This window comes from Hypomesus nipponensis, chromosome 12 (assembly GCF_054491055.1).
Source record: "Hypomesus nipponensis isolate SF chromosome 12, ASM5449105v1, whole genome shotgun sequence".
Classification (NCBI taxonomy): Eukaryota; Metazoa; Chordata; class Actinopteri; order Osmeriformes; family Osmeridae; genus Hypomesus; species Hypomesus nipponensis.
This window is the reverse complement of record NC_140372.1, coordinates 11599030-11612500: the sequence shown is the minus strand read 5'-3', so window position 1 is coordinate 11612500 and position 13471 is coordinate 11599030. Positions and strand designations below refer to the sequence as shown.

The 13471-nt window shown below is 49.9% G+C and overlaps 1 protein-coding gene across 2 annotated transcripts in view; it reads right to left on the bottom strand.

Annotated features, from left to right (window-relative positions):
• Nucleotides 1-11976, bottom strand: part of nrp2a (neuropilin 2a) — a 45793-nt gene extending 33817 nt beyond the window's left edge. For both annotated transcript variants that reach the window (XR_014724725.1, XM_084667693.1), the window contains exons 1-2: nt 11267-11976; nt 5021-5198 (exon numbers count right to left, since the gene is read on the bottom strand). Coding sequence is in view for 1 of the 2 variants with exons in the window: in XM_084667693.1 (XP_084523819.1) it covers nt 5021-5198; nt 11267-11351 (263 nt within the window). In the remaining variant the exon portion in view is untranslated. The remainder of the gene's footprint in view (nt 1-5020; nt 5199-11266) is intronic.
• Nucleotides 11977-13471: the final 1495 nt, after the last annotated feature.

Sequence of the window (13471 nt, the reverse complement as noted above, 5' to 3'; positions counted from 1 at the left end):
CATGTGACAACGGGCGCCGTCAGCTGATAGGTCCAGGCATCCTGACACCCCGTCACGGAAGAGACCCCCCCCCCCCCCGCCCCGCCGCAGCGGACGAGGAGGGCGCGTTTCAGAGGGGGTTCAGGCTAGCTAGCGAGCGAGCTAATCTGGCGTGTGAGGAAGGCCTCGAGCCGGTTCCCGCGTCCGCACCCTCCCCGTAATCCTGTATTAGCGTGGTGATCGGAGCCGTTTGCTAGTGAGCTCCCTCAGCGGAGCTAAGTACTCGCTCTCCCTCGGTGTGTGCGTGCGTGGGTGTGTACAGCTGTAACGGACACAGGCTTAGGGAAAACACACACGCAGGCAGCCGGACACAAACGCACACCAACACACTGTACGGAGCCGTATCGCCAACGCCAAGGATAAAAGGGCCCGAGAAGGCGCTGAGAGTCTAATTAGGTTTTAATTGATTTTAGAGTGGGTCTCTTTTGCCTGGCGTGGATTAGCAGACGTGAGTGAGTGTTTCTCAGATGTGATTATTGACCTGCTCGCTCGCTCACTCTCCCCAGGCTCTGATGAATACATGCATGAGGGTTAGACGTGTGGGAGTCTGGTGTCCCTCGTTCTCTCACACACACACACACACACACACAGACAGTCGCACCTACACACAATCACACACACCCCTCTCAAACACCCGGCTCCTGCCCTGATCCCATTAGAGATTGTTTTGCATCGGGTCCTCCACTGCAGTGTGTCTGACACCTTCCACTGCCCGTTCATCCCCCCCCCCCCCTTCAAACTTTCATTGAGTACAGCAGAGCAAGAAGGGGGGGGAGGGGGTGAAACTCAAGGCCTTCGGGGTAGGCGTTAGGCAGCACTAGTCCGGACATGCCCTCTCTCCTTTCCTCTCATCGCTCCCTCGTCCTCTTCACGGCCCCGGCTAATTGCCTTTCACACCTTCCCCCTGTTTTTCGGGGACTTCTTCTCTCCACCCTCGGCACATTCCCCACAGGCGCCACAAGGGCCCCTACAGACCGTCTCGCCTGCCTGGAGACTCACGGCAATCACCACGGCAACGCCGCTGCAGTAAAAAAAAAAAGAAAACAGCCCCACCTGTCCCCCAGCCTCCCTCCCTCCCCTTCCTCTTTCCTGCCCGCCGGACAGGAACCACAGGTCTGGTCCACTTCCTCCTCTCAGGGGGAAGAGCTGAGGCATGCGTGACAGAGATCCCCTGTCTACGGACATCCCAGCAGGTACAGTACAGCAGCCTTGTTCCCAGTTGTGATCAACAAAAACAAGGCACTTTTGAGGATATCGACCGAGCGACTTTTGTCTGGCTCCGGCGTTGTGCTGGATGTCCTGCCCTGTGCGCTCCCGGAAGTGCAGCCACAGCACCAGCAGGTCCACCCTGCTCTGCCCTGTGGAAGGCTGCGTCAGAGGCTGCAGACACGGCGGCCGCCCCGATGGAGCAGAGCCTTCACAGAACCCCCCCCCCTCCCCCAACAGACCCAACCCCACCCCCTTACCCCAAGGGTAGGACTAATAAGCCATAAGTGCTTCTGAAATATTTAGATGCTCGGAGAGAGAGCGAGAGAGAGCGAGAGAGAGCGAGAGAGAGCGAGAGAGAGCGGAGAGAGAGAGAGAGCGAAGTCCCTGTTGATCCATAGAAGTCTGCCATCTCCTAGACTGGAAAACCAACAGAGCTCTGTCTTGTTGCTTACAGATGACCGGGGCAACACCGCCCGCCACAGTCTGGCCCAGCTCAGGATCCTCCCAGAACATCCGTCCTGCAGGGGGACTAGCCACTGCTGGGATGCCTTCTTCATGACCCTTACACACACACACACACACACACACACACACACACACACACACACACACACAGAGGTACAGGGACGCACACATTCATACATACGCGCACACACACAAACACTTGTACAGGCATGTTCCCACAAACACACACATGCGGGTAAGCACACAGACACAGCCGTACACACACGTTCATTAAGCAGAGTGTGTGTTAATGAAGCACATTTAGTTAAATATATTGGATGGTTAAGTGAGAGTTGTAATGGTATGGAGTCTATGGTGGTGTGACTTGATTTCAACTCTAACCTGACCGTGACTTGACAGTACCTCGATTACCGTACACCTTGACCGGAACATGACCGTGGTCCTGTCTACATGAAGGATTTTTTATGATCACACTTGTGTGTCTGGCATGCTTGTCCTTAACCTCTTTCCCTCCCTCCCTCCCTCTCCCTCCATCCAGCCAACTGTGATCGCCTATCGATTCCTCATTACAACAGGAAAACAGCCATTGATCCCACACCTCCCCTCTCCCCAGAGGGAGTACCCAGAGATTGGTATCAGGCGCACATCAGAGCCAGTGTTCCAGCTTAGGGACACTTCACCCCCTGATGATGAGGTACACTGGAGACCCTGGAGGACCACTATGGTGTGTGTGTGTGTGAGTGTGTGTGTGAGTGTGTGGGTGAGTGTGTGTGTGTGGGAGAATGTATGTGTGTGTGTGTGTGTGTGTCTTTCAATGCTGAAAGTGCTCAGGTTATCAAGCCTCTCTGGTATCCTCACCTCCAGGCTCCAGCCAGTAAAAAATGACCAAATAAAAAAAAGCTGTATAAAATCCACATGGGTGGAAAAATGGATCTTCTCAACTGTGTGTCAGTTTTATGAGGAGTGAGTTCATATGTGTGTGTGTGTGTGTATCTGGGTGTGTCTGTGCGTGTGAGTGCATCAGTGTCTGTGTGTGTGCAAACCATCCCTCCACTAGTTTAATCCCCCAGTGCAAAATGAAATACTTCCACTTCAGGCGACGGAGAGAATGTGGAAACGTGGGAGAGGGAGAGAGAGAGGAGACAGTGAACGAAAAAGAGAGGAGAGAGAGAGAGATCTCCACCTCCAGCCCACCTCCTTGCCCCAGAACGGTATCGGTATCATCTTAGGGCCCAGTGATGGTGGATTGCATTAGAGATATGGCCTGATATTTCATCTAGCCTTTATTGCATTTATTCCACATCAATCTCATGCGAGCCTGGAGGTAAGAGCTATTTGGCACCCAGCCGGACTTCTCTGAAATGAAATTCTGAATTAAAGTGCCACCTCAGACGCTGGGAGTCTGCATAGACAGCAGATTTGATTGGTGCAGAGGCAGTGTGTTGCGGCGGTGGTACCCAAGGCTGGCTGCCTGAACCAGGGCCAGGGACCAAACTGGCCACCACGCTCATTATCCAGTCGGAGTCATGAACAAAAGTCTATCTTAGTTGGGGGTCCTGTCAACTCTACTCCTAGTGTCCACTTCGACAAACACTAAAACCTTGATACCGTGTGTGAGTGAGGAACGCGTCTCCAGTCAACATTCACATGTAGCTAGCAGCTAGAGACCCAGCACCCATCCAGTCTGGCTCCGGCTCCTTCCACAGGCCTCCAGCCCTGCTCCTTCACCTCCCCGTAACCCCCAGAGAGGAGAGAACTCGACACTGCCCCTCACAGACACACTGGGAATGTCCAGTCACGCAGGAAGAAGGAAACACGACGCAGATGCACTACAAAAGGCGTCTCCTTCACCGCGTGGGATGCAGCGAGGGAGGGGGACGCTGTTCTTTGGCTCCCTGCACTTCTTTCGAGAATTTCTGCTTTCTGCCCTCAGGGAAGCACACCCCCCCCCCCCCCCCCCCTCACAAACGTAAAAAAAGAAAGAAGCTAAGGCGTCAGTGTGTTAAGGCCGTATGAATAAGTAAGAGCCGTTGGCGTGGAGCCGCTGTTTTCTAATGGCTCCATAAAACCAGGGATTGTTTCTTTGGAAAGGCTCGTGTGGATGGAGTGGCTGTCTACCTTCACACACACACACACACACACACTGCTTTATGCGTGGGAGGGAGGGCAGAGCAAGGGCCTAGCCACCCCCCCCCCCCCCCCCCCCCCCCCCCCCCCAGGCTCATGTAAAGGAGAAGAGGCGCAGGCAGAGAGGGGTAGAAAAAGGTGAGGTGAGCCAACGTTCTCTCTCCTCTCCCACACTCACTCTCTCTTTCTCGCTCACTCTTTTTCTCTGTCTCTGTCTCTCTCCCATATCTCTCTCTCTCTCTCTCTCTCTCTCTATCTGCTGCCGCCCTGAGCGGTGGAGGACTGGACTCCCCACTGAGGTTTCTTACCCAGCACTCACACACCACACTCCCTCTACTGTACTGCCCAGCACCCTGGATTACAAAAGGGTTCTCATGAGGAATCAAAACTGTGTAAGCCTGAGAGACGGCACTCTGGGCGTTTTAAAGCGTGTGTATGTAATGTATACAGTGTGTATGGGTGTGTTTTCGTGTGAGTTTGTGCATGTATACAGCGTAAAGTGTGTGGGTGTACAGTGTATTATGCACCGTATGAATCTACACACCCCTGGAGTATATTATGTACAGTACAATACATATTCATACACCAGCAAGCCTGTACACCACTGGTTAAGCTGTCTCAGTGTCCTGTATTGTATTGTTTGGTGAACTGTGTCGTGTGAGTCGTTCAACGGAGACCAGGGAAGACGGCCTCGTTCTAATGAGGTCAGGGACAATAGAAGACCATATGATTCATATTAGCATCATCAGTCTGGGAGAGGAAGCTGACCAGTCTGGTCTCCACGCAGTCCAACAGCTGGTCAGCGTTCTCTCCGCTCCTCTCTCCCCGACTGCTGCCCTGGAAACTGCCGCAGCTCTCCCTCTCCCCTCTCCCCCTTCCCCCCTCCCCCCCCTCTTGTCTGTCCTCCCATTCTTTCATCCCACCTTCTTTCTCTCCACCTCTCTCGTGGCTGTTGTCATGCATCCTTTAATTCATGAATGTTTATCCAGCTGCGTTTATCCAATTGTATTTTTGGAGCAACTTTGCCCCCCCCCCCCCCACAACCACCGGTAAACGGATACAAACGCATGATCAATTCATCTTCACCATCTCTCCTTTCGCAGGGTCTTTATCTGGTGTCTCTCACTGTTGATACTGTACCCCCACCGCCTCCCCCCTCCTCCCCCCGACCCTCTCTTACTTGCAGTCCAGTCTCTCGATCTCAAAGTGGGGGTTGAAGTTGAGGACGATGCGCTGGGAGGCCTCCGGGGCGGTGATCACCCACTGACAGTTCTGGTGAGGCGGGTACTCCAGAGGATACCCTGGGGAGGTGATGTAGCCCGCCTTGCTGGCATCCAGCTGCCCTCCACACGTCACATCTGGGAGAGATGGAGAGAGGGAAACAGAGAGCAACGGAGAAAGAGAGAGAGGGAGAAACAGAGATTGAGAGAGGGAGAAACAGAGATAGAGAAATAGAGAGAGAGCGAGCGAGCGAGAGAGAGGGGGACAGACAACGTGAGAGAAGGCAGAGAGGAATGGTCGTTAGAATCTGCAAGTAAACCCTTTTCTTTTCTTTTCGTACGAGGGTTTATAAATGTGTGCTTCTTCTGGATGAGGATATCTACATAAACTCTGCACCCCTACTCTGCCATACACACACACATACACACACACACACACACACACTCAGCCCTCCACACCCAGCTCCTTATCTGACCAGTACTCTGCTGGGAGCATTCTCTTAGTGTAATTGTTGCTCCGGCAGACAATCTGCAAACATTAGGACACATTCTCTGATCCTATCGCTCCTCTCCCAGGAACAATAGCCTGCCAATGGCGTCGCTTGGAAGCCCAGGCAGGAAGTGACACACAGACTGCCTGTCTGAGGGGTTCAGGGGTCGCCCCAACTCAGTAATGAGAAGCTGAAGTAACAAAGCCTTCATTCTCGCACAGCGCCCCGGCAGCTACGTGGGTTTTTTTTTCGGGCCGCCGTTATCTCCCACCAACACGCCAAGCACACACACACCGACATGTAGCCTGCAGCACAAAACCAAACCGCCTCTCATCGCTCAGTCCTCGCACTAGATTTACTGGCATTATTATTCTAAATGGAGGGGAGATTAGAGAAACCCCAAAAAATAATAATTATCCACAAACGACGTTCACCATGACAACGATGGTTAACCCCTTCGCCGCCATGCAAACAGTGTGAATAATGAGCACAGACTTTCAATTTGTGCTATTTCGTACGGACTTGCTATTTTCAAATCCTAATGACTTGACGTGTCTTGTCAGGTTCACCTATTCCTAAAAAAAGGATAACATTCTAGGGAGTTTGAGTATAATAGGCATTTCAAGAGTTGACATTTCCAAGGCTATTGTGCTTTAAAAGGCACACTTTAGATTATGTGACATTTGATGTAATAGTGAAAGTAAACCTTCCATACTTTTTTCCTTACTTGGACTCGCGTAATATAAGCGTAATATTCACACACACGCGCACACACACACACACACAATTGTGGGCACATGCACACACAGAGCTTGTCAATCACTCAGTAGTGGCACACTGAAAAGCCAGCCAAATGAAAAGATAACGTAAAATAGAGAGGCAGAGAGAAAGAAAGCGAGAGAGAGAGAGTGAGGAAGACGGAGAATGGGAGAGAGACATCTCTTTATCTGGGCAGCATTCAGACAGACAGTGTCTTCTCCTCCCATTGTTGGGCTCTAACAGAGTGCCGGGGCTATCTGCCGAGCTGGGGGAGATTAAGCCGTTTGGGAGAATCCTGCCGCCTCAACACTTTTCCCTGAGCTGGCTGTTCATGTGCTTTACTGGTAACATGGGGGGGGGGGGGGGGGGATGCAAGAAAGACAGGAGGAAAGATGGATGGAAGGAGGTAGGAGAATGCAGAAGGAGAGAAAAAGGAATGCCGGGGACGGAGGGAGGAAGAGAGGGAGGGGATGGAGGGAGGGATGGAGGGAGGGATGGAGGGAGGTGGAGGGAGAGGATCCTGACGAGGCTCATTAAGAGCTGGCCATCCTCAGATTCCCTGACCCTGGAGCAGCTATGCTGTCAGCCACGACACAGATGTATGTGTATGTGTGTGTGTGTCTGTGTGTGTGTCTGTGTGTGCGTGTGAAAAATCTTAGCGAGGATGTGTTTCTGGTTTGTGTCCTTACGAGTCAACAGCACAAGCCTGAATGAGTGTGTGTGCGAAGCAGCGCCTGTGCAAAATGTCTGTTTGAGGGTGTTCATGAAATAGACGTGTTTGCTCTTGAATGAGAAGTACACGGCTGCTTTAATGATTGATCGGAGGATTTGTTTTATCAGTCTTGGCCTTGGTCAAAAGCCATCTCAAAAACGTTACTTAGCTCTATATAAATCACACGAGCCTTCCAGCTCGAGAGTAGGGAGACTTACATTACATCATCAGTTATGATATTATCATGGTACTCCCTTCCAAGGATAGAAGTGAACACTGTCGTATTGTATGTTGAGAATAGATCATCTCATGCAGAATCCTAGAACGGTGCTCTTCAACCCTGGTTGTCAGGGCCCACTGTCCTGTGTGTTCTCGATGTTTCCCTGCTCCAACACACCTGATTCACATAAATGGTCATTAGCGAGCTCTGCAGAAGCCAGATAACGACCAATTCATTTGAATCAGGTGTGTTGGAGCAGGGAAACATCTAGAAAACAGCCAGGACAGGAGACCCTGAGGAGCAGTGCCCCAGAAACAAAGTAATCATGGAAACGATTTATACTCGCTTACTCTATTGCATGTAAGTCACTATGTAACCTAGCCACTTCATCAAATTGACCACCAAGAACGAGGCTGTGAGGGACTAATGCACTAATAAACATGTATAATTAATTCTTAAAGTTCTTTCTCGGCTACCGGCGACTCTTTCCAATTAGAAATCCATCCATACTTTAATGACCATGTGTGTGTGGCCATTCAGTACATTTGCAAAGCATGCATGGAGACTGATGTGAGGAATTCATTTCACAATAATCTGGATCCTAACTATTTTCATAAATAGGAAAGAGCCTGTAGAAATATTTACAATAATACAGGGCATTCACAAGGTTTGTATGCTCGTGTGTGTTTCAGCCCATTCTAATAGCAGTTATCAGTGTTCTGTAGCGTCATTCCCTGGGATAAGTCTGTGGAGAGGTTCCGATAAATCTCTCTCTCTCTCTCTCTCTCTCTCTCTCTCTCTTTCTCTCTCTCTCTCTCTCTCTCTCTCTCTCTCTCTCTCTCTCTCTCTCTCTCTCTCTCTCTCTCTCTCTCTCTCCCCCCCCCCACCTTAATTAAAAAGTGCTATCGCCCAGAGTGAGAAATCAGAGGGGAGAGAGTGGGCAGCATTCATCCATTCATCCCTGCAGAGCGCTCTTCTCTTCGACTGTTTTTAATCTAACCACTCTGCACATGAGAGAGAGAGAGAGAGATGTGGGAGGAGGGGTGGAAAATAAGTGGAAGAGATACAGTAGGCCACATACCTTTGACCGTCTAACCTCTCCCGTCTTCCAAACAGCCATCTCCAGTTACAGCGAGAGGCTTTGATGAAGGTTATTATGAAAATTCAAATTCCTATGCCCTCGTTTACTTGAACCTAGCAAAATCAACACAGCACAAGACAACCCATGATCTCTTGTTCTTTGAGTCTTTCCGTCTCTGTGTCTGTTTCTCGCTCTCTCTTTCTCCAGACATGCTCCATGACCCATGGCCCTCCCTCCCAGGATAAGTGGCTCTCTGGGCTAATCAACAAAATGCATTAGGACTGCTATGAATCAATGGATCAATGGATCAATTGAGCAAACAGATGGCCGAGTCTGCTGATCCTGCGACAACTGAACCCTGGTGCTGTGTCCACGTCCGTCCAGCCTGGGAGACAAAAGGAGAGCCATCCGCTAAGACTGCCGGAGCAAGACGTTTCACCATTCTTCAACTTCTCTCTCTTTCTCTCTCTCACTCTCTCTCTCTGTCTCCCTCTCTCTCTCTCTCTCTCTCCCTCTATCTCCCTCTGTCCCTCTCCTGTACAGATTAATCTTGAGTACTACAACACCCTTCCCCTCGACAATAGCCAGCTTCTTTACCCCCCCCCCCCCCCCCAAACAGCAGCACCGTGATGTGGACCTCTGAGCCCCACTAGGAAGCAGAGCACGGGGCTTCTGACTGGATTATTTATGGGGGTCTCGTTTTTAATTTCACCCCCTTCGCTCCGTTCCACCGTTCAGGGTGCCGCCTCCCACCTCGCTCCTTCTCCAAAGTATTGAACGGTTCCTCGCCTGTTGTCTTGGCCCTGAATACTAATACCTTACCTTGTTTTCACAGCCGATACCTTTAAGTCTGGCTCCGGTTAAAACAAGCAGAGATACAGAAAGAGAGGGAGAGGGAGAGGTGGCAGGAGACAGGAGGCAGGAGGCAGGAGGCAGGAGGCAGGAGGCAGGAGGCAGGAGGCAAAAGACAGATACAGGCACCTTCAGTACCTCAAACCACAACTAGAGGAGAGACTTCTGAATGCCTACAGACATCAGCCCACGCGCTGTGTATACATGTTAATGGCTTGGTTAATGAAGTGAATGCTAATCAAAATGCTAATGAGTTATTAATGGAAATGTCACTGAGTCAAATTGCAGTAACTACAGAGCATAGTGTAAGAGTGTCTCCCAGTTTGTCCCCGCTCGGCGGTTGGAGGCCAGAGATTGACTCCAACTTTGAGCTGCTCAGCCCCCTGGCATCTCACTCCAGGTGCTTTGTTAGTATTTGCAGCCGCCCAATACCCTCTCGTATGCCTCCCGTCGTCTGCTGATTACACTGTGACCCCCTCTCTGATGCTGCCCCCTGCCTTTATCTGCAGTTAGATGTTTAACACCCCCCCCAACACACACACACACACAAACACATATACAGGCATCACCCAAATCTGGGCCCCCTCCAACTGTCTCTGTCACTCTCACTGCTGTTAAATGCTCAGCACCTCCTCTTGCCTTGTCTCTCTCTGTCTCTGCTGGTGTGTGTACGTTCTGTGGAGAGAGGGGAGCCTGGGACATAGAGTGCCTTGGCAGGCTGAAGCTCCAGAGGAGAGGGAGAGCTGCCCAGCATCCAAGGTCCCACATCTGTCTCTGATCAACTGACACACAGGCAGCCAGCAACCGCAAACAGCGTCTGCTCAACCTACCTCTCACAACCACTGGGAAGGCTATATTATGCGTGTGCAGATATATCTACGCACACAATATCCCTTCCCCCCTCCAATACACACCAACTGCACAGTATGAAGTTTGAAGCTTAACTTTTGACTTTGATTTGAGACAAGCTACTGGGTAGCAAGTTAGGATCGCATACGTCCGTGAGGCTGCGTGGCGTTTACAGTGATGTTGCAGCAAGAAATCGTTTTGCTGCCGACGCCTTAAGCTGCCAAGACCACAGCCAAAACACAAATAAATACAAGCTGCCAGACAATGCCAGCGACTAGCCTCGAGATAATGAGAACTCTGCTGTTGATGATGATGATGATGATGATGATAATTAGGATGATGATAATGGTGATGATGTTTGTTGTGACTGAGATGGCATGCAACATGACCGCATGATTCAAAACGTAACTTAACTCGAATATTTTATAAACTAGAGGCCTTCTCCCGGTACTTAATAAACTATGAAATGCACGCCAATGAGAACAAAACAATAAATGACAATTTTACATGTTAAATTTACAAGAAATCCATGTGAATTACTTAGTCAGCAGGCAAGAAACGGAGATCGCTTCCCGTGACAATAATTGAGGGATTTTATGTTTTTTTTGTCAAGGAAAGTTATTTGTAAAATATAGAATATCGACGTATTTCACAAGACTACATTGATGTAGCCCTACAATTATTCAATTGTTCAGAAGAACCGCCTTAATAGCATGAATAATTGTACCTCATGAATGGCCTAATCCCTAGCTGCATTAAGACATGTCCATTATTTTTAAATATGATAAGGTCTCTGAGTGAAAAGATTCCATCCATTGCCGTACTTGATGATCATGTTGAATGGACAACCAAAGATAGGTTCCTCACCTCCCTTCCGCGAATGTGAAACTGTAGAATATTTAATGCTAATGTAGAATTGACTTTTAAAATGGATTACCAGACCACTGGCTTTCCGATTTCACGCAAAGTGTGTTCAAATTCATTATTAAAAGCAGATGGGAAGTTTTGATACAAAAACTAAAGACAACCCAAGATTAACCATATTTTCAGAACGTGGAGAAAGCTGTAGCCTAAGTATACGGTTTCGGGTGTTGGCCTATTTTAATTTACAAATAGAAATATTATCAGGATAATGTAGCCTATTCATTCAGCAAGAGAACGTTATTAATTTATCATTTAGCTGTATGCAAAAAGACTTGCATTGGGTGTCAAGCTTCTAACTGACCAGTAACTGACACTCACCGTCATCTCCACGCGCTCTGCCTGTTAGAGTTATTACGAGTAAAATTCCAAGGAGCGATGACAGAAAATCCATCTTGAGAAGCATTTTTCAAGATTTCTGTCCTGCAGTGTGTCCGTTCTTTCTCAAAATCCACACCCTTCTTTGGCAAATCTGTTGAAAGTCTGTGTCGGGTCTGTTATTCCGCTACTTTTCACCAACTAAACAAAAAATATTGTCTTAAATTGTCCTGAAAACAATATTGTCAGCCTTCCTTTTCAACTGTGCCAGCCTACTTGAATAAGGCTCCTGGGTGCCACCAACTAACTTTCATGTTCTTGTGACTAAGAGCAGCCTTGTCCATCAACGCTGATTGAATAAATTCCAGTTTTGTTGGTGAATTATGTCAGTCCACCAGTTTGATGACTTGTGGTTCTTTCCTGACAGACGCGCGGGATCTTAGTCCCCTCCAAATCCGATAGAGGAGCTTGCCTTCTCCCGCTGTCTCTCCCTCCGTCATGCGCTCCCGGGGATTTCTCTCCGGTCATCTACAACTGAGAAATATCTACTGTCGTTCACTATTCACACGTAGATTTGGCTTCTCGAACAAGCAACAGGAATGGGAGATCAGTCATGAACATTACGTTGTGTCCTTCTACAAAAGATGCATTTATTCCATCTCTGTCACTCCTTCTACAGTAGCTTCTGTCGGTGTCAGCGTCTCCGTACAGCTTGCGCTCTCGCGGCGTGTGTGTGAGAGTGTGTATGTGATAGCACTTTTGAGCGGAGCAGCTATCGCATTACAGTCAGTGCCTCAGCTCCGCCCTCCGTCGGTGGCTGATTATGGAGAGGAAAGCGCGTACACACACGCTCGCGTGCACACACACGCACACGCACACACAAACACACACACTCTGATAACAGCAGATAAAAGTTTCACTGATAACAAACGCATTTATAAACTCGGGGCAGAACATGTCCACGGGATATATTTTCAATGAGAACAGAAGGGAAAGAGGGAAGGAGAGGAGAGAAAGGGAGAGCAGCAGGGTTTTCAAACAGCTGGTTTCTCACCCAATCACCACAACACACATCAGGCACCAGAAGTGGAGTTAATGTCATATGTTTTTTTGCCCCACGGCTTGGGGAGAACCACCCCAGCCCGGCCCGGCCCAAACTCAGGCCTGCAATCAGCATGCCTAAATACAGACAAAAAAGGCTGTATAATAACACAGTACCGAGCCCAAAATAATCTGCTGAGAAATTCTTCCCGGGTCCAGCCCTTTATGCCTACTCCTTGATTACAGTATAACGTCCTACAGTAAATGGACTACACTGGACCTGCCCAGGCACCCAAAGCACATTCCGGAGAGCATGCCTGCTTCATAATGTGCTTCTGAAGCATCTCATCATCACCGAGCACCAAATCTGTGTCTGTGTACATCTGTGTGGTGATCTCCTGGGGCCATGCTTTGTTCCGCGCTCTGCTCCAGATATTATTAGCCCTGCTCCGCAATGCGCTCAGCGGGGAGCCATGGAGAAGACATGGAATGGGGGCCTACTGTAAGGGCGTCTGTCCACCTCTGACCACAACAACATCTGACGACCATGTCCTTCATGTGAGGGTCACGAGGGGAGGGTCATTGTCACCCATACTGTCTGACGCTTCAGTGGGCTCGTCCCTGCCGGCTCGCCCTCAGGTCTCCACAGTGTGCCAACGTTCCACTGCTTTCTAGACACCGTGTCAATCAATCTTAAATCCACCAATTGCCGCGGGGCACGTCTGTCACATGTCACAGGGATTGGTTAATCGGAGGCTCCAGGGCGTGGCCCAGACTGTCACGTGCCCCTGAAGACCTTGCTGGTTGTCTGTCCCTGTCCATGTGGACCATAACCTCTATGGTGATATGTGTTGTTGCGTGTGGATTGGATTTGTGCATTTGCGGTGTTTTTGTGTGTGTCTGTGTGCATAGAATGCCTCTATGCTGGAGGGGAGGTGTGTGGGGGCGGGTGGGGGAGTGGGGGGTGGGGGTGGTGGGGTGGGGTGGACATCATGCCTTACTCACTCCACACCCCCGTTGCCCCAGAGACAAAACACAACCCTTGCAGACTGTCCGCCAACGCTGGGTCACTTCCTGTTCGTGCCCCCTGAGGTGTCACCTGACCTGACAGCTCTGAATCCACCCCCCCCCATCCCCTGCCTCCTCTACCCCTCTGCCCCCAGAAAA